This window comes from Vitis vinifera, chromosome 16, assembly GCF_030704535.1.
Source record: "Vitis vinifera cultivar Pinot Noir 40024 chromosome 16, ASM3070453v1".
Lineage (NCBI taxonomy): Eukaryota > Viridiplantae > Streptophyta > Magnoliopsida > Vitales > Vitaceae > Vitis > Vitis vinifera.
In genome coordinates, this window is record NC_081820.1 from 19,127,285 (window position 1) to 19,149,093 (window position 21,809).

Below are 21,809 nucleotides of genomic sequence, written 5' to 3' on the forward strand. Positions count from 1 at the left end.
TTTGATTCAACTTCATTTATATTAAATTTTCAAGAAAGTTATTTACACTTATTTTATCAAAATAATTTAATACAAAATTTCAATTGGGTAATAAAAATGATTTTTACTTGCTTTTACTAGAAAATAATATTTTTTTTACAATTTTATTTAAAAAAGTATTTAATTTATTTTCATTTAAGAAATGTGATTTATACAAATTATTTTAAAAAATATAACTTTATCTGTAAAAAAAAAAAATAATTAAAAAAAAGACCTTTGTTGCTTTATTTACAAAAATGTTAAAATTCAATCAAAGTTTATTAAGAAAATGACTTCTACAACTTTAATTTACAAAAATAACTCTCATCTTATTTTCATTAAAAAAATTTATTTAAATCCTCTATTTTTAAATATTATTTTTAATCTCATTAAAAAAAAACATTTTTTGGACAATTATATTAAAAATTAACTTTATTTACAAAACAATTTTCAAACAATTATTATTAAAAACAAAATTTTTGAATTTTATTAAAAACAATTTTCTAGATTTTTCTAAAACCATTTTTTTTTATTAAGAAAACTTACTTTTATTAAAAAGAATATTTTCTAAACCATTATTTTATGAAAACATGTTTATTGAATTTTTCCTTTTATTCAAATAAAATTTAAGGTTTGTTTGATATTTAATTTTGTACACAATGAGTAAATATATATATATATATATATATATATATATATACACAAATATTCATAGAAACTAATAAAAATAAAATCAAATAGGAGTGAAAAATAAAATGTGTACTCTAATAAACTTACAATAAGTTCAATATTCCATTAACGGTTTTTTGAGTCTCACTTTATTTCATGAAATTTCATACTATACGTGTCATAAATTTATATTCAACCAATAAAATTATAGAATGGGTTTATATAAAAACAAAAATAATTCAAATTTTATGTTAATTCACTAAAAGTAAATTAATTCAAATTTTATATTAATTTAATAATTCAAATCTCACAAACAATTATTACTATTAAAATGAAAGCAAGAAAAAGTAAAATGAGATAAAATGAAGCAAAATAGTTATTTATTTATTTTTGAAATCATGCAAAGAAGACTAAGGGTGAAGAGAAGGTGAGGGAAATCGCAGGAGGACAAAAGGGAGAAAGGAGTCGTCGGTCGATAGTGACGACTGGCAGTAGGGGAAGTATGGGAGGAGAGAGAATGAGGGAGTAGGTGGGAGGTAAGTGGAGAAGAGAGAAAATAGAGGAGAGAGTCAAAAAGAAAATGAAGAAAAAAAATATAATAATAATAATAATAATTAAAAAATATATATATATATATATATATAAAATAATAGAAATTAAGAATTAAATAATAAATTTATCAAAAATATCATATAATCGAGATTTAAATAAAATTAAATTTAAAATGAATATAAAAATAAAATTATGATAAATTTTGAGGTTTATCCATGACATCGATGTCTTAATTTTTTATTTATGAATTATTGTAAAATTAAAGGGAAAAGTAGTAATGTTATTAGAAAAAAGTCTTTAAAATATTTCAAAAAACATCTTAATTATTGTTTTTGTTGGGAAGCTATTGTCATCCAATAAATTCAAGTATTTGGAAGCCAGCCCTTGATGAGCCAAGCGTCAAGCCTCCCTCAATTTGAATTTTGCAGGAGCGTGTCTCCTCCCTGTTCTTCTCTACAAACGGACAAAACTCCTTCGTCTAATTTCCAACAAAAATATGAAACATCTGTTAAGGATAACCGTGTAATTTCTTATTTCCTCGTTGGCTCCCAACTACGGAAACCGCCGATATTGCAGAGCCTTTGTCAGAGTTGCGCTCCCCGGAAAGCTAACTCTCTGTTCGCGGATAAAACAAATTTCCAAAAAAGGACAAACGTATCACACTTATTCCCTATATGCCAGCCTTGTTTTTATTCGATTTAAATTTCAAATATTTTTAAATTACTAGGCCAAATCATTTGCCGTCCGACCTATGTCAAGCCCGTGATTTTTTCCTCATAAAAATCAAAATTATAGTTTTTTTTTTATAAAAATAATATTACGACAAAAAAATAACTTTAAATAAAAATAATTTATTTATTTTTAAATTAAAATAATTAACTTCTTTGATCATCCATAACCTTTACTATTATTCAACCCATTTTTACTCTAATGATAATTTATGAAGATAAATATGTTAATTTAATTATTTATAATTAAATTTAAATTAATTTTACTAAATAATTTTAATACTTAAAATATAAATTAAATAATAAGTTTTAAATCAATAAAATTTAAATTAAAATCAACTTAAATAATTAATTAATAAATATTAAATTTTACATAACAGATATTTTTGGTTTTCCTTTAACGAAAGTATTAATATTTTTATTTTGGTAATAAAATCAATAATATCATTGGTATTAGGATGCTTAGCCTAGTTTAGGAAAAATCAATTACTTGAAGGAAGGATTAAAAAAAAAATAGTTGGCATGATTAATACTGTAAATTTAGTAATTAGTAATGTTAGAAATAAATGCTTAAAAAGGATTAAATATTAAATTATTATTTTTTATATTAATTCATTTTTTAATCTTAATTGTTTTAAAAGTGTCACGCTGTAATATTGAATTAGGAATTACCCAAAAAACCTAGACATATTTGTCATCGATGTTTGTAATGTTAAAATAAATTACAAATTAAATTAGAATTTTTATTTTTATTTTTATTTTTTTTGCATTTTGTTTAAAAGGAAAACAAAATTCAGTTGCGTTTGCAAACGCAACCAAAAAAGGCCAGTTTTATCCAGAATTTCAAAAAAAAGAAAAATGTGAAAAAAAGGGGGAGGGGCAAAACGGGGATAGAAAAAGAACAGCGGGGAAAGCGGGACCCATAGTTTCAAAATTCGGATGATCCGTCAGCTGACATTGTTCTCTCTCTCGGCTCTGCTCTTCTCTTGTTCGCGAAATTCACGCCGTTCTTCGCTGCTATAAGTCTCTTACCTCTCTCTGAAATTTTCTTATCTTTCCCTCTCATTTTCTCGAGAAAACGACCTTACACACAATCGCAGAAATATCACATCCTCTGGTTTCTTCTCCTGAAATATGAGAGTTTTTTCTCTCATTTTCTTGAGAAAAAACTAGAGAGGGAGAGGGAGATGGTCAAGGTCGCGTTGGCGTCTCTCTCTCTTTTCTTCGTTTGAGCCAGAGAACAAATATCCGGAGAGATTTCTCTCTCATTTTCCTCAGAAAAGATAAAGAAAAGAAACAGAGAAATCAATGATGGCTTTTGGTTTGGCGGTCTGATACAAGGAAATAGTTGTTTTCTTTCTTGTGTTATGAGGGAATGTGAAAGTGGTGGCCACTGGTTTTTTTCGCTTGGAGGAATAAACCAGACCGTTGTTTCTCATTTTATCCGAGAAAAAGCTAGAGAGAGAAAGAGAAGGGGAGAAACGGAGGAATTGATGGCGTTTTGTGATATTTTTATATGAAAGCAAACAACTGAGTCTTTCTTTTCATTTCTGAGGAGAACTGTCCACCGGAATTCTAAAGAGATGGATGACGCAATGACTGATGTTCCTGAAGTTCCATTTGAGGCTCAAGAAATTGATCTTGACTACGAGTTCGATGCTCCTCAGTTCTTTGATTTCACCCGGCCGGAATTGTCGGAAGAGGCTCAAGAAGCCGAGTGCTGGTTTGAATCTGCCGAAAGCTATTCGCCTTCGCGTAAGCATTTCAAGAACAAGTTCTTACGTTTAAAAGTTGATTTTTTTCTTTCTTTCAATTATTTTGTCATTTTCTGTTGATGATTTTCAATGCATATTTAGACTTTACATTTGAATTTTCAGTTTTAATTCGCGAAAGGTTGTAGGCTCAGTGAACAAAGAAGTTGAATTGGAGATTGTTAGGATAAGTGGCGGACGGGATTTGTGCGAGCAAATAATTTTTCATAGTTGGATGAATCTTTACCACCAACTTAGAAATTTTCAAATGACATTAGGTCTTGGTAACATCTGCACGTATGCAATTGAATTGGTTCACAACATAAAAAAGAACAGACTTCATATTTTCACGGCCTAAGTTTTAGTTTTGATATGGATGAATTGGATATTACTTGGTGTAATTGTGAATAACTCTGTTTCCTTTTGTTAATAGGCTTCCCTCTTCTATTGATTTGGTTTTCATCATTCCCATTAAAATAAATAAATAAGATAATGAAGAGTCCGTTAGGTAGTGATTCTAAAAAACGTTTCTAATATTTTTAATACTTGAAAATTTTTATCATTCAAGTGTTAGAAATGCTATAAATACTTTCTAGAATTACTCCCAAACGCACTCAAAGACTACAAAGTTAAATTGGCAATTGCCCTTTTTTTTCTTCTTTTTTTTGGCCTCGCAATTTATTAATACTGAACTTCAAAGTTGTGGAAATTTGGATTATGTTTCCTATATCATGGGTTTGTAACATTCATCTTTTCCTTCTGGACTGGCTACTTTTCTCTTGATTTGTACTATAATTATAAATATAGTTAAGTGGAACGTGCTATAGTCTTCAGTCTGGCTAAGTTCATTGATTATCTGTTACAACAATTGATTTCTTGTGGAACTTTCCATGAACTCTTTATTTTTATTTTCAATCTTACAGCTTTTATAGTAGAGTTGTGTTGGAAAGCAGACAGTTCTTTGGAAAATGAGAAGACCTATCCACAATGCAAAGATGTCAAAAATGCTAATCTAATCAACAATAACTCAGATACTGGCATGGACACTGAAACTTCTGCGTTGGATGAAAAAAACAGAGGTAGAATCTGGTCTGTTCACCCTAAATAGTTGTTGATATTTTAACATTCCAATGCCACTTCTGTTTTTTATTTTTATTTTTTTATGTTTGATATTATGCTATAAAAGTGCATACCCAGACAAAAAATATTTATGGTGCATTTTGATGGCAGAAAGAATGACTGATTGATACATAATTTATGTATTTTCCTCCATGTTCTGTGCATTTTTAACATTAAATAGGTTTAGGGTTACAATCTTCAAACTTGGCTCCAATAAAAAAAAGGCTATATTTTCATATGAAACATGGTTAGGTTGTAATCAATATTGTGATGTATTCAAGTTCGTGGAATCAATTGCAGTTGGTCTCAATACAACACAAAACCGTTAAATTTTTGTCAAACCTCCCAAAGTTTACAGAATCTTGTCAAAACTCCTTTGGTGAAGGATAGAACAATGTAGCCATACCATATATCTAGCTTTAACAGCCTCATTTTATAAGAAAAGAAAGGAGGGACTAGGTAGTTTATGTCACCTATGCTCTTCTTTCCCCCCTTTTTCATGATAGGAAAAAAAAAACTTTTTAAACAGAGTTCATTCTTATATTGTATCAATAATTTAATTTTGAATCCTTGGTGAAATTTATTCAATGTTCATGGGAAGATATTGCTTACTTCTCCATGATGTGATCCTTGATTAAACCTGATCTGTACATTTTGTTTTCTATATTTATGCCAAAATTCAGCTCATTTTTTAGAGTCTCAACAAATTTTTTTTTTAGAAGAAGATAAAGTTGGGTACAATAATGATTTGGTAAAAACCTGCAGAAATTAGGTTGAAATTGATAGGCCAAAGGTGAAATTTCCAACCTCCAAATAGATAGTATGGGAAGTTTTTCAATCTTTACCACATAACACAAATGAGATTGGCAGGTATTTGCATGTTCATGATGCTATTCAACTTGAGAATGGTTTCCTCAAGCAACTGACTGTTGCATTTGGTCTGCGTCTTGGCTTGTGTATGTTAACCAATATTCTAGGTCAAGCTAATAAGAAACCAAGCTCATGCTGTTGACAAGCATTTTTAATATAGAGGATGACCTTAAAGTTCTTGTACAACTATGTTGCATGACCTCAGAGTTTAAGTTTCTATGCAGCTGAACGTGCTATATATTTTTTGGCGATTAACATGCTTCATCTCTCTTTCTCTCTCTGTGCCCCAGTCTCTACCCCTTTCCTTCCTTTAAGTTTGGTATTTTGTTTGTTCTGATTGTTTCATCTCTGCACATTCAAAAGTTTCATATGTGTGTGTGTGCCTTCTGTAACTGGTAAACATTTCTACTCTGTATAAAACCACATTACATGAACTTCAGCAAGAATTCTACAAGTGAATCTTTATAAGTTTCTTGTAGTCCTTCTATTATACCTGTTTCTCTATTTATGTAACTGGCTACTTGTTTGTGCTTTTCTATGATTCAACCATGTGGCTAAAGATATTCCAAAAGCTAAAGCAAAATCTCTGTTCAAGTCCAAGTCATGCTTATCAAGAACTTCAACTTTCATGAAACCCACAGCAAGTCATTTGGCCAAACAAAATCAACTATGGGAATTTCATTCCAGTGAATTTATGAGAAGGTATGAGTTATTTTCTTTAAAACTATATTGATTAATAATATTGGCTGGTCTTTAATTTAATCCTTAAATTTGTTATCCACAACATAAGTTATGGACAGGGTTAGAAATTTCTTCCAAAGATTAGTTAAATCATTTGTAATTCTTTTATTTGATCTCATAAAACATGTTTATGCCTTTTGAGATTTTAGTTTACCCTTTTAGTTAGGAGTTTATGTCTGCTTCTTCTGTCTTCCTTTTGTTCCCACTTTATTTATTTCCTTTCTCTGTTTTTCTTTTCTTCATTCATTTGTTCTTACTCAACTACTAGGTTGCGGAAGCCATTACTTGGAATTGATGAGAAAGGTTCAAATAATCGTTCTATGATTGAAAACCAAGCTACAAAGAGGCAAAAGATTGAGGGAGGTTTCTTGCATAAGGTGCACTTTAGTCCATATCTTTGTGTCTCTGATTTCTCTATGTATATATTTTTATGGTCGTAAGTCTTGTATAAATTGTGTGAATAAAGATGTTGTCCACACATTGAACTTTCAAGTACATAAGCATTATAGTTTGATGTACTTAAAACAACAATTGTCATTAATGCTGTTATATATAACACATTTGAAATCTTCAGTAGGTTATGTGCTTCCAGGAAGCAAATGCAGTGAATTCTAGAACTGAAAATTTCTAAAAGTTTTATATATATATAAATTTAGATTAGCTTTTGGAAATTGTCCTTGGTATTGCAAACAAAGAAATGGTTGGAACTGGAAGGAATTTAAGATTATAAATTTTTGAATTGCTATCTGCAACTTCAGTATGCTTTGATTTTTGACATTATGTCTTGTAGCTAGAACCAATATATCTCAGTCCACATGAAGGTTAAGTGTATGCATGCAAGATTTGGTAATGTTGAATTGCCCTTTTTGTATCAGAATATTGTTCCGTATGACATTCAATAGATTCTTTCACTTCCTCATGCAGCACCATAATAATACTTTTTATGATCATGCAAAGCAGGTTTCACATTTGAAGCACCAAGCTTTTTTGGTACATAAGATACCTAAAAAGGTGAATATCTGCATCAAGAAGTACACACCAGTCTTGTAATGAATATTACCTTTTTATTTTGGATGTTCTATTGCTGATAGCCCATGTCTAATGTCCAGTTGTAGTTTACCTGAGACTTCTGTTACTCTAACTTGAACTATTTAAGATTTTTATATATCTGTAAATTTACTGAGCATTTCTTGGTTCGTTTCTGCAGGCAGTTACTATTCCAAGAGAGCCTGACCTAGAAACTGCACACAGGGCACAAAGACATAGGTATACTCTGTTCTTCTAAGATCTATTGATCTTTGTAGTCATATAACTTGAGTAAGGAATAGAAATATTTTACTAATAAGCTGTAGAGAAGATGTTGATTGTTTTGAATTTCAGATTGAAGAAAGATGCACTGTCAAATGAACCTGTGAAATCAAATGCTCGTTCCTTTAAAGCACGCCCCTTGAACAGAAAAGTTGGTGCTTGCAATGAATAAAAATGAGTTCTTTTGAAAAATCTTGTTGATTAAGCTTAAAATGCTAAGACGTGTCTTCTGGGCTTTGCAGATTCTCGAGGCTCCTTCGCTACTCCTCACAAGAAGAAGCAGAACACCGTTGCCAGAGTTTAATGTAACATGTTATTTTGCTTGTGGATCTTTTTCTTTGGAGCACCTCATCATATGGTTTCTTGATGGAATTTCTCAATCCTCCTACTCATTATTTCCCTTTATTTTATTGGTTCTTAGGTGCTTCAACTGAAGTCATCACAAGGGATTCCGAAACATACATCTGATCATGTAGGTTAACTAAGCACTACTTTACCAAATCCATATTTGGAACTGGATAAAACATTTTTGAAATTTGATTCTTCTAAGTTATGCCATTTTCTAAGATATTTGTTCCGTATGTTTTTGCAGTACCACTCTTAATAGTGGTAATATCCTTAAGATATTTTTAATGTTTCCAATTGTTGGAAGATAATAATATTTTTATTTCAGGGAGTGAACCCACCTAACTCTAGTTCTATTTCACAAAATCCAACCATAGACTCCAAAAGGTAATGCATCTGGGCTTTTAACTTTTGTCAGTTTCAATTCAAACTTGAAATTCCTCTTCTACAGTTTCCTTATGTATTCTGTTCTATTCTTCATTTTAATGTTTTAGCTTCTTGAGCTTTCATATTTTGTCAAAGATCCAAAATCTTCTTATCTCATGTAGTAAACAGTCATATATAGACTTTCCATGTTAAACTTTACCAACATCATTGGTTCTCATATTCAAAATTTCTTTGTTTATCAAGTTGGTTGTCGTTGCTGTCTTCAATGATTATATCATCCTTGTGCAGACCAGACTCCGTTAATGCCTCAAAGCAGGAGATTTGTGATATAGTTCACAGAGTCAGAGTTTACCCTCTGAAGAAGAAGGTATTTTACCATCAACATTTCTAGGCCTTTTGTTTAGTTTGTATTGTTAGCAGTTCCCTGATCAGGAGCCATAGTATTTGATATAGATATTTTCAAGCAAATTGGGCCTTGGCGTCTTCCGCAATATCAAACAAGAAGCCATAGTACCTGTGGTAATTCCTTGAAAACAAATTTTATGCTTGTTAATACTATTACTTCATTATTCGGGGTAGTTCATATTTTTTATTTTTGGCCTCTTCTTGTGTTTTCTTAAAATGTTGCTTGCATTGCTTCACAGGAATTCAAGTTTCCAACTGATGATGGGCTTCCGCATGATCCTCCAATAGAACTATTTAGTAAGGTAGGATACAAATTGAGTTGAGCAAGTTCTATTTATTCCTTAAGGTTATGTTTTGTTGGCGGGATAAGATAGGATAGGATTTATATATCCAAGGATATGATTTCTAATGGGATATGATATCCTTAGATATACATATTCTATGGATATAATATTTTAAAATAACATATCCAATGGGATATGCTATATTATATTATATTTACATTTAATTTGTGAAATGAATAAAAAATAATATGAAATATATATTATTTTTCCACATTTAAAATAAAAATTATATTACATTCAAATATTTTCTATTTAAAAAAAAAATGAAATTTCATTTATATTTAACAATATTTATCATTAAAATATTTAAACTTTACAAATATTTTTTTATTTTATGTTATTTAATATATAAAAATAATTTATATATCATACATTAATATTATTTTATAAATTTTTTTTTATTTTTTCTTTTTTAATCATAAATTTAATTTATAATAATTTTTTTTATTTTATAAAATAAATATATTAAAAATAAAAAATTGATAAAAAGATAAATTTTTGATACATGGGATATGTATATCCCATATCTTACCATGGGATTAACATATCCCATATGAAAGGGATGAAAAATAGAGGGTGGATAATATATCCCACCACTTTTCCCATCCCATGTTTGGTTAAACATAGGATATGATAAGTGATGGGATAACTTATCCTATTTCATCACTAACCAAACATAGGATATGATATACTATATCCTATCTCATGTTATATCTGGCCAACCAAACGTAGCATAAAAGTGGATCTACAGTCTTTTTGCTAGAAGTATTTATTCATTTTACCTTGCATTTTTGTAAACCTTATCTCACAATATTTATCACAACTCTTATTTGGTATCTTCTTTTTTAATATGATTGTCAGCTCTCTCTGAAGTCTGAAGTGAAGTCTTCCCAGCCAAAAATGCTTCATCCCAATAAGGTTTTGTTTAGGAAAATTGAAAAATATCAGTTGTGGAGCACAGAAGCTTTGTTTTGTTTATACTTTTATTCTTATTAACTCTGAATGCATTCATTGTTTGAATAAAGGGCTCAAAAGAGAATGCACCAGGTCCCTTCCATCAAGAACATGGGGTATGTAACTGTGAGAACTTTTACCATGTTCCAGTTTAATTTTTATGTTACCTCTGGTTTCAATAGTTTCTAAGCATTTAAAACCAATGGTAAGGTTTTTAAGACTAGAACCATTTTAATATTTCGAGTGACAGTTCAATTCTTACTCCTTTTTATGTAATGGCTCATAACCTCAAGAATCCAACTTGTAGATGATAAATGTGGTTAAAGAAAATCCACAGAGGTCATGGGGGAATCAGAATCAATGTGGAACTGGCATGAGGATTCCCAAATTTGAAACCTGGACAAACGTTAACAGGTAGAACCTTATGCATTGTGGTCTAAATTGGTTCTTCTCTTTTATTTTACTTTCTGACATTACCTGAAACTCTTAGTAGCCTTTTGTTTTGAATATATTCAAAATCTGTGTTTAATGTCTAGTGAAGTACAAAAAGATGTTGAACATATACGAACTGCATTAAGTTTCCAGTTTCCTGACAAACTCTGTGATGTCCTTTCTATTGTGTTAAAACTTTTAAGTAGGTGAATTTCAGTGTAGTATTATCTTGATATCCAAAACTTGACCTAGGTTTGAAATCATTACCACTAAACCTAATTCTGATGTCATATTAGATAACTATTTTCTAAAGATTGTATTTGGTTTTTGGAAAATTTGAGGAAAAATATGAGAGAAAGAAAATAAAAAAGAAAAATGGAAGGAAAATAAAAAATGGGTATAAAAATGGGTATAAAAATCAATTATTTTTGCATGGTTCTTTAAATTGATTTCCCTTATTTTCATCTTCCATTTAAATATTACATAATTTGAAGATATATAAGTTTTAAACTACTTCTAATTATATTTGACTTTTTTTTTCATAATTTTTATACTAAAACCAAATATGAGAAAATCATTTTCTTTAACATTTTTTTCTTTTCTTAATGCTTTCCTAGAAAATTTGAGGAAATATGCGAAAAAAAGAAAATAGAGAGGACAAGTAAAAAAGAAAGGAAAAAATGAAGAAAAATTAAAAATAAATTTATCTTATTTCAAACCCATTTAACATATAATATTAAATTATTTAAAAATACATAAACTAATTTTAGTTATATTTGATTTTCTTTCATATTTTTTATAATAAAACCAAACATGAGAAAATTATTTTCCTTAAGGTGTTTTTTTTTCTTATCTTTCCTTAGTACTTTTCTAGGATCAAACATAACTAAAGGTTTAAGCTGCTACGTAGTGGTCTAATAATGTATATCAAAATCATTTAGACTTCGTATATTAAAAGTTATGCCATTCAACATTGCTCATGAAGTTTATTTGCTGTGGTTTCTTTGCATTTATTGGGAAATGCTAAAATCTAGATAGGAAATCTGATCTCCACAAACATACTGCTGATGACTTTCAGATGCAAAAAGAAGAGTCTCTGAAATGGTAGGGCACACTATGCCGGAAGTATTCTAGTATCTACAGTGATAATGAGTTCCCTTACATTGTTTCCAGCTCTCACAATCTGATAAACTACTTGATAGAAAGGAAAAATATTTGTCACTCTTTTGCAGTGTCTAAATCTATTTGAAATGTGTTGGCATGCACTTGGCATATGATAAAATACCTTGCAAATTAATATATTATATAAAATTTATGTGATAAGAGTCCACACTCAGTCTTGCAATTATATGTGATGATGCTTTGAAGCAGTCCTTCAATTTTCATACCTAATATCCTTTTGGGCCCATCGACAGTATTGAACGGTACTTTCTTTCAGTAGGGTATCGAAAAGGCACCACCAATTATGTGTTGCCACGTATATATTTTCAAGTTTCATGATTATTACCATGGTCTTATTTGTTTGTATCTTTGTACCTTGGTCCTATCTTTTTGTCTTTGATGTATTTAACCTGACCAAAAAAAAATTATTACAGGAGCTTAGACATCCACTGAGAATAAATGAGGTCAAAGTTATGGAACTCACATGTGAACTACTGCAGTTTATGGATGGTGGGCAGTTCCTGCATTTGTGGATGTAAGTTTTACACCCCTGTGATTGAGTCTGTTCTTGGGACAAAAGATTGTGCTATTTGTAAGTGTTGATCCCGAAATCATAGGGCATCTCTTTATAAAAAATTTGAAAGATCAAAGTTGTACAGCTTTCAAGGTTTCAAACACTTCAGCCTTTTCTCGGTTTCATTAGGCAGCAATAATGGAAAATTTCCTTCAAATTCATGCAGATTAGGGACATTATTCAACATATTGAAATGATTTGGACTGTTTCAAAGACTTCTTCATTGGACTCTTTCATTAACCGATCTAAATATCAACTAATCCACCACATTTTTTTCTTGATAAAAAGATAGTTTTTGAAGGAGATGGGATCTTTGCTTCATTTGGAAAACATACAATATTAATGCTAAAATAGTAATTAGGAAGAAAAAGCTGTATTCATTTATTCTCTCATTCTCTTCCCATATTGTTAACAAAGGGTAATTTTTTTTGCATGGATCTCTTGAATGATACTCACGAGTCCAATACTATATACATCCAATTGTACAATGTAAAAATCTGAATCCATTGGCTATTTCAGATTAAAGATCATTTACCATTTAGCATATTAGTCAAAACTGACTAGAAATTGGAAATTGATATTCGAAATATTTGGATGTGAATTACTTATCCCTTAGTCTATTAGTGAACTATCATTGAAAGACTCTACGGAGACAAAGATGAGCTGTAAAGAACATAGAGGAGGTAGGATGGACAATTGGTCAGATCTAATATGGATTGTATATGGACGGTAGTTGGAGTTGATGACTCCTCCTGGGGTTCTCTTATCTTGGGTCTGTGGGGAAGATGATCAAGTTGACCCTTGGGAATAGCTTGATGCATGGGAGTTAGTCATGCTTGAAGTCGTTACTTTAATTGCAAGGAGAGGGATGTCGAAAGCAAGGCCAGTGACTAACATAAAGTTGTAAAAGGTAACATTACTGAAAGGTATGATTGGATCACCTTCTTTTCAGGGATAGCTAGTAAAATTGTTTAATTAACAAACCATGTCTAATACAATAAGTGTCAATACGTTATTTGTGAGTTCAACCATTCCTCAGACCGAGCCAAGGCACACATAACAACCATGTTTCCCAATTGATCAGAAGAGGTTGTCCGCATTCTTTTACAAGAGTGAACTAATTTTTAGTTTTGAATGGATTAATAACCATGAACAAGAGTACATGTCAAATGCTATGCACCATGGTCACCTACAATTCAAACCCGAAGACTTTAATATAATGCCCATGTAATAACGAGTTGTGACTTTCATCATGATATTCTACTGCTAAATCATATTCCTTACCTACAAGAAAGGCAAGAATCAAGAAAATAATACTACTAGTTTTTAACTTTTAGCACTATTCACAATCCTTTAGAAACCCACAAGCCCTCGTGCATTCCCAACCAAACCAGAATGTTGTTACCTGGTCATCAGCAGACAAAATTTGTGGGTTTTATTATTCCAGTTTCTTATGAATAGTACCCAAGGCAACTTAAACCCAAACAGCCAACTGTGTCCTCTGTACCCCTCTGATAGAACAGCCAACTGTGTCCTATGTACCCCTCTGATAGATGATCTATAGTACTCAGAATCAGAGAAACAGGCTTTCAGACAAAGACTTCAGTGACAAGCATTCAAGCAAGCAATAACTGAATACCCTTGCATTCACTCTGTAACAAAATATTTACTGACACCAATCCCTTTCCAACTACATAGAATTACTTGTACAAATATGTTGAAAAAACCAGCTGCCTCTGCCCATTAGTCCTTAATTTCTTTCTTTCTTCTCTTTTTTCATTTTCTACATCCAACACAATTGTCTTTCACAATCATACATCTGATAAAATCTAAGAGCTAAAAACCAAAAACCAAAAGGGAGTTTATACAACTCCATGTAGCCAAAAGAGAAGCAACCCATTTGAACCAAAATTTGGGATTTTCTCCTTTCTGATGATGGAACCCCAAAATGTTATAGGGAGTTCTTGGATATGACCTCATGGAACCTGACAAACCATTGGGCATCATTGGAGGAGGTATTATTGTCTGGTTCGACATGGGGCGGTAGCTGGGCATTTTGCTGCTTCTGGCCTTTGTCCATCACAAAGTGGGCATAATCAATAGGCTTTGGAGGAGAGGAGCAGGGTTTAGCTGGAGGAGCTGGAAGCAAAGAGACCAACACCCTGGCAACTTCATGCATGGTTGGCCTCTCGGATGGATGGCGCTTTGTGCACAGAAGAGCAAGTTGGAAGGTTTTCCTGACGTGAGCTAAGTCCATGCATGTAACAGAAACCTCTGGGTCAACTGCTTCCATTACAGTGTTATCGTCTGCCTTTGACAATATCTGAGCAGCAAAGTTAAAAAATCAATTACTTAACCATTTTCGTAACATAACCCAAGAGATGTTTGAAAATCTAAATTATTTAATAAATTCTTGCATGGCACTTGCCCTTCAAAATAAAAGCCAGTTTGCCTGACATAAAAAAATCAAGTTTTGGAACAAAAATATATAGCACAAACATTGGGGTTAGAGTAACATACCAGTTGATGCAAATTTGATTCATTGTCTACAGCTTTCTTCCCTGTCAGCAGCTCCAGAAGGACAATGCCAAAACTATAAACATCAGATTTTTCATTGAGCCGCGAGGTACGGGCATACTCTGGATCAATGTAGCCAATTGTACCAAGAACATAAGTTGATGCATGAGTTTTTGCAGTAGGAATGCATTTTGCAATCCCAAAGTCAGAGAGATGAGCATCAAAATTTTCATCCAGGAGGATATTTGAGGACTTAACATCCCTGTGAATGATTCTAGGATTGCAATCATGATGAAGATAAGCAAGTCCTTGAGCAGCTCCAACTGCTATTTTCAGGCGGGTTTCCCAATCAAGTTTCACCTTCTTTGATGGTCCTGCCACATATACCAAACTGAAAAGCATTAGTAAATGTCAAAAGTATATGTTGAAATCCCTTCGGGAGGTTGAGGCTGATACTTGTGTTATCACATTCATTATTATAAATATGTAAGTTCAAAAAACATTGTTCTGGAGTTACCATTACTGCATAACATTTAGCTGACGTGATAGACATCAAAACATGTTTGTATTATATAATCCAAACTTTCATCTGAACTTAGAATTTATTTTAAAAAAAATACATAATGCCTGCTCCCAAAATGCTATACCTAGACACGTCCTTAAAAATAGTTTAACATACCCCAAATTCTTTAGTAGATACCACATAGGCGCATCTTTACAAACATAACTTTCAAAATATTTGAACAGGTATCAACTCAAAATAATTGGATCAACTTTAGATCAGATAATTTATCATATACATTTCCAAGGAAAATGATTAACTAACCGTGAAGAAGATCCCATAGAGAACCATTTTCCATGTAATCATAGAAGAGCAGGTTTCCTTTGGGTGATAGTGAGTAACCATGCAAGCTAACAAGGTTTCTATGTTTGATGCTGCCAATGGTTTCAAGTTCAGTCTCAAACTCTCGTAAGTTGTGTGCATATTGGGAATAGATTCGCTTAATTGCAATAGGTCGGGAGTTCTTCAATACACACTTGTACACTGTGCTAGAAGCACCATATCCTATAATGTACTTTTCGCTTAAATTTTCAGTGATTCTCATGATATCCTCGTAGGTGTGAATAGCCATATCCATGTGCAGAATTACAAGCTTGGTAGGACCTGGAAAGAAAACAAAGTGAGGACTCGAAGTGAATTAGAATAAATTATAAATGAAGCATCAAGGAATGTAAATACCTTGCACAATGTTAGAACCATTTATCTGTTGCTTTGGTTGGTTGGATTTGTAAATTGCAACAACAACCATCAATAATAGAGTGAAGAAGCCCAAAGCTATACATGCAACTGCAGTTCTTGAAAAAATTGCTGGTGCAAAGATTATAAAGAGATGGTAAACATTAGCACCAAAATCCCAATCACCACGCAAAAAAGAAAAAATTATATCCATCAGAACTAAAAAAACTAAAGTTTTAGTGGAGTACCTCTGGATTTGGGAACATATGGGCCACAGATTGATCCCAACCAGTTGCCACATAATAATGGGTTTCCAATGAAGCTGCACACACAAATATATTAGTACAAAAAAATTTGGTAAAACTAGAAAGGTTTGATGGTGTACCTGTCAGGCGAAAATCGTGAGAAGTTCCGAATTGGAGGTACAACCCCTGAGAAATTGTTGTAGGAAACGTTCCTGAAATATACAAGAATAAATATGCAACAGAAAGAAAGAAAATAAAAAGGCTTCAGAACACAGGCAGATAGATGGATAAGCAGAAGCCTTACAAAATGGTGAGGCTGAAACAATTGGTCAACTGATCAGGGATTTCTCCATCCAAATTGTTGTTGTTCAGGATCCTATTAAAGTATTTTCAATAAGACCCAGAATGATCATCACAACTCTATAAAGCGCATGTGACAGAATTTCTCAAAGTCAAGGAAAGCGTTAAAATAGTCAAACATACTTACAATGACACAATATTCTGCAACTGACCTAACTCCCTAGGGATACCACCAGAGAGCTTGTTGAATGACATATCACTACAAAGGCCAGAATAAATATTGGCAGATCAGAATCAGCTTACTTGGATATCATAAGCTAAACTAATCATGAATCTTGATTGCAACTCACATTGTCTGTATGCTCCTGAGATTCCCAAATTCTGCTGGCACTGGGCCATCAAGATTATTTCTACTCAAATTCCTACATTTAAAGGCTTTTCCCAAATCAGGCATCCCATCACCAACATAGTAATTGGATATTCACAATGCTTCACTTACAGTGTGAGAAGATGCTCTAGATCACCGACAGAAGCAGGCACAGTTCCCAAGAAACCATTGCTAGATAGATCCCTGAACATGACAATCCAAAGAGCTCCTTGTTACAGATTGAACCTACCACGTGTAACACACAATCTGACAGAACTTACAAGGTATCAAGATTGACAATTCGTCCCAGCTCAAGGGGTATCCTGCCTTTGAAATTGTTTGATGAAAGATTTCTGGCAGTCCAACAAAAATAAGCTCTTTCAGAACAAATAGGGCAGTTGTATCTGTGACATTGGGCATCAAAGTTTAAAATGAAGTAACAAGAACTCAAAAACTCACAGCACAAAACTTACAGATAGGTCAAGCTCTCTAGATTCTGGAAGCCTGGAGGAATAGATCCACTTAGATGATTACCATGCACATTGCTTTGAGAAAAACAAAAACATAAATAAAAAAGCACAGTTAAAAACATTAAAAAGTGGAGGGAAGAATATAAAAAATTGATGAGTTTGCTACTCAGAAATTTGATAGCCTACAATTGATTCAATGCTGTGCAAGAACTGATGTTATGTGGAATTGGTCCTTCTAGATCATTGTTAGCAAGATTCCTGCAAACCAAGCATGACAAACTGATTAATACTAGAATTGATTGATTAAAAGAGATAAAATAATCCCAAATTTGTAGAAATAATCTCTTTCATGTTTGAACTTGAGAAGAAGTATTCCGTTGTTTGGAATAAATGCCCTTCAACATTTGGATTATTTTTATGTAAGTTTTGGAGGAGAAAGTTACCACAAAGAAGTATGAAGGGTGTTTTTGTCAAAAATGGATTATTATTATTAGGGAAAATATGTGGAGGGTTAGATTTGCAAATTTAGGATTATTCCATCCCTTATAATCAAGTAACCCATAATACTAGTACTGCACAAGAGGATTGCATGTAGAAATAAAAGCATACAGTTCAAACAACTGCTCCAGCTTCCCAAGCTCAGCAGGAATACTGCCAATCAATTGATTGTCATTCAATTGCCTGAAAAAAAAAAATTATATTCCCATGAAATACATGCACAGAAAAACAAAATAATAGAGTCAAAAGTGATTGACAGTTCTTACAAATAGCTAAGCTTTGACATATTGCCAAGTTCTGGTGGAATTGGTCCAGTAAGCTTGTTGCCATGGAGGTACCTAAATTAACAATCCAATGCATCAAGGCACAAGATAAGAAAGAAACAGTAGCATGTATCACTAAAATTTCAAAACTCACAGTTTTCCTGTATAACTTAAATTGCCAAGTATTGGTGGTATGGGCCCAATAAGGTTATTCTCACTTAAATCCCTGTAAAGAATAGGAAAAAAGGGATAAAAAAATTCAGTAATTTATGTGCATAAAATATGGCCACTTCCAATCCACTAGAAAGTCAGTCAGTCAGCAGCAAGACTACTTACAAAACAGCAAGGGCTTGCATTAGACCAATCACCTCTGGAATCTTTCCTGTTAGCTTATTTCCTTGGAGTGACCTGATTAAAGAACCAAGAGTTTTATCTTAAATCATGTCACCAATCATTTCACAACATTGATCAATGCTCTTCCCCAAGTAAATAACTTTCATTTGTCCAGTTTCCAAAAGAATGATCTAAACTAGAAAGCTTACAGTGTAGCCACTTGTAGGAACCCAATATTGTATGGAATCTCCCCGGTTATCTGGTTATATGATATGTCCCTGAAATTCCCAATCAATAAACATTTAATCAAAAGTTTACTAGATATAGAAATATAAATACTCAAAGAGTCATCCAAAGGAAACATACAGGATTTCAAAGCTTGTACAGTTACCGATGCTATCAGGGATTGTTCCAGTCAGATTATTGCCTCTTACATCACTGAAAACAATGTAAACAAATAAATGCAGTTTCACAATAAACAAACATCCATTTGAAAAACCAATGCAAAGATAGCATAACAAGGAAGTAATATCACTCACAAATACCACAGGCCTGTTAATTGGCACATGTCAGGGGACAAGGTTCCAGTCAATGAATTCCCCCGCAACCCACTGTGAAGTTAAACAAAACAAATGGATGAAGCAGCACAGTTGTATATTCAATATGAGAAACACTGAAATATATCAAAGGCTCCTACCATAACCTAAACTCCATTACTGGTGGAATTATAGAATCAAGGTTCTTAATTCTGACTATATTTGGATTCGGCTATTACTTACAGGTATTGCAATACTTCATTCCAGTAGATTAGCCTTGGTATCTCACCCGTAAGCTGGTTTCGAGCCAGGTCACTATAAAGACAGTCACCAAATTATTTGTGGTCAAGAACACAATAATAAACAATCCAAGGGCATTGATTAGGAATTCACTTTTACAACATCTACATGCTAATTTTTTTTACTTAGTAACATTTTATCATCATGAAACCCAGGCTGGGAGAATATCAAATTTAAAAAAAAAAATCACTAGCCACAGTTACAAAAGCTTGACCACACTCTTACAAAAGTCAATATTTACATGGGCAGAAATGCATGTAAATACTACAGAACATGCATTGAAAGGAGCTCACATAGTTTTCAGGTTGGGAATCTGAGTCAATGTTGATGGAATAGGCCCAGTCAATTGATTGTTCTTCAAATTCCTACATTAAAACAATTTACTCAATTGCCTGTCCAACAGAACCCAAATCTTTCTCAAATGAAATATATCATGAATCACACTTTATGAGCATTACTTACAACAGCTCAAGTTTCTTAAGCTTGGAAATTGAAAAGGGTATGTCCCCATACAGCAGATTATCAGACAAATCCCTGCATTACACATGCAAACCCTTTGTAAACCACAAAACAAGCAACTCTAGCGCAAACAGAAACAACCGAAAAAAGGCTAATTAAAAAATGAAAATAAAAAAGAGACAAAAAAACAAATGAGGGTGAGAGGACCATACAAAGTTGAAAGAGAAACACAGTTGCCAATCTCATCTGGGAGTTGACCAGTTAATCTATTCCCCTGCAGGTCTCTGCCAAATTCAAACAAAAAACAACAGACTTAATCATGTGTCGTGAGAAAATGGGTTGGAAATAAGCTTGAAAGCAATCAAGTGAAAGAAATACATGGACTGCAGATTCTTCAAATCACCAACTGCTGATGAAATCTCCCCACCCAAGTTCAAATTTGACAAGTTCCTTCAAGAGACAAGCAAAATGCATCAAAGGAGACCCATTTGGATCATGCATCAAGATACAAAAAGTGAAGAAACTATGAAGCATCCATTGGCAGTGGGTAAAGGTGAAAGAAAAAGGAGGAGACAGAAACTTACAGAGAAACAACTGACAAGCTGACATTGTCACAGAAAACTCCTCTCCACGAGCAGAAATCAGCATTATGGACATCGTCCCAGTCGAGGAGTGCGTTAGCCACGTTGCTAAACGACGCCTTTATGGACATCAAGGCTTTTCCTACACCACCATCTTCTCATTAAACACCACTCAACTAATTTAACCCGTTTGGCTGCTGAGAAAATGTAAAGAAAGAAAAGGGGTGCCATTCTGAACATGGCATCTTCAGCATTCGGGCTCAACCCTAGAAACTAAATCTAATGAACTACTTTTAACTGAGTTGAGTCAAAATGGGTGTTTCTTTGTCATTCCTATCGGAAACAAACAAACAAGCAATACAAAATTCCATTTTCTTTGGTTTTCGCATAATTTCTCTGCAATCAAACAGTAGGTCATATCCAATACAGTGGTTTGAGCTACAAAACAAGTTTGAACTTTCCCAAAAACCAAAAGCAAGACAGCCCCAAACATAGCAAAAGCTTAGAGTCACAGTCACCAAAAGAGCAAGCTCAACCAAGACAGGGCAAAAGAAAAACTAAACGTATAGGGAAAAAAAAAAACGAACAAAATTACCTTCATCATTGAGCTGGAAAGCAAGAGAGGAGAGAAAGAGGAAAACCCAGATGAACAAACACACAACAACCCTCTTCTTCACCTCTAACAACAGTTTCTCACCCATCATGGAGTTAAAACAAAAAAAAAACAAAACAAAACAAAACAAACAAGGTAGAGGAAGGAAGAAGAGAGAGAAAGTAGGAAAAGAAGAAGATGGAAGAAAACAAGAAGCAACAATGGTGGGGAGAAAACTGGAGTGAAAGAGGCAGAAGGTTAGCTGGAAGTGTTGGTGACAGAGAGAGAGAGAGAAGTCGAGTAGAGAGGAGTAGAGCAAATGGGTGAAGGAGAGAGAGTGCAGGCGTTTGGCGTGAAGAGTAAGGAAGTGGTTTTATGAGTGATAAATGAATGAAGGAACAAACAAACCAAAACCAAATGAGAGAGAAAAGAGAGCGAGAGAGAGAGAGAGAGAGAGAGAGAGAGAGAGTGCAAACGGCGGTGAAGGGACGTTAAACAGTAGCGATAGGGGTCAAGTGACAGCGGCCGTCACCCGTACCACCCCCGTTCCCCATGTCCTTTCATCTTTTCTACTTCATCCCCCACGCGCCCCGTTCTATTGCGTGACGTTTTTAGAAAACATTTTCAAACAATCTGTTTAGGAATATTTTCTTCAGAAATAATTTTTTAAAAATAATTTTGATAAATAGTTCTATGATGTTTCTATAATAAAAGAATGTTTAAAAATATAAAATATTTTTCAATCTATTTTTG

The 21,809-nt window shown here is 32.8% G+C and overlaps 2 protein-coding genes across 3 annotated transcripts; one reads left to right on the forward strand and one right to left on the reverse strand.

Annotated features, from left to right (window-relative positions):
• Nucleotides 1-2,860: 2,860 nt before the first annotated feature.
• Nucleotides 2,861-12,523, forward strand: LOC104882102 (protein TPX2). 2 transcript variants are annotated; one of them, XM_010664061.3, is made up of 17 exons: nt 2,861-3,722; nt 4,642-4,797; nt 6,268-6,409; nt 6,717-6,825; nt 7,409-7,459; nt 7,656-7,714; nt 7,829-7,907; nt 7,999-8,061; nt 8,178-8,228; nt 8,430-8,488; nt 8,777-8,855; nt 8,942-9,007; nt 9,133-9,195; nt 10,099-10,155; nt 10,263-10,307; nt 10,499-10,605; nt 12,219-12,523. In XM_010664061.3, exons 1-17 carry the CDS (start codon nt 3,551-3,553, stop codon nt 12,235-12,237), a joined length of 1,377 nt encoding a protein of 458 aa, XP_010662363.1. In that variant the 5' UTR covers nt 2,861-3,550; the 3' UTR covers nt 12,238-12,523. The 2 variants fall into 2 exon arrangements, with proteins under 2 accessions (XP_010662363.1, XP_010662364.1); XM_010664062.3 differs by lacking the exon at nt 7,409-7,459.
• A 1,441-nt stretch (nt 12,524-13,964) lies between these two features.
• Nucleotides 13,965-21,455, reverse strand: LOC100256609 (LRR receptor-like serine/threonine-protein kinase ERL2). The gene is made up of 27 exons (XM_002269504.3): nt 21,060-21,455; nt 20,468-20,606; nt 20,262-20,333; nt 20,096-20,167; nt 19,887-19,958; nt 19,718-19,789; nt 19,368-19,439; nt 19,128-19,199; nt 18,955-19,026; nt 18,798-18,866; nt 18,592-18,663; nt 18,410-18,481; nt 18,259-18,330; nt 18,104-18,175; nt 17,681-17,752; nt 17,498-17,569; nt 17,306-17,377; nt 17,157-17,228; nt 17,008-17,079; nt 16,845-16,916; nt 16,662-16,733; nt 16,498-16,569; nt 16,361-16,434; nt 16,116-16,244; nt 15,702-16,040; nt 14,879-15,249; nt 13,965-14,681 (listed from the first exon to the last, which is right to left on the reverse strand). Exons 1-27 carry the CDS (start codon nt 21,166-21,168, stop codon nt 14,310-14,312), a joined length of 2,970 nt encoding a protein of 989 aa, XP_002269540.2. The 5' UTR covers nt 21,169-21,455; the 3' UTR covers nt 13,965-14,309.
• Nucleotides 21,456-21,809: the final 354 nt, after the last annotated feature.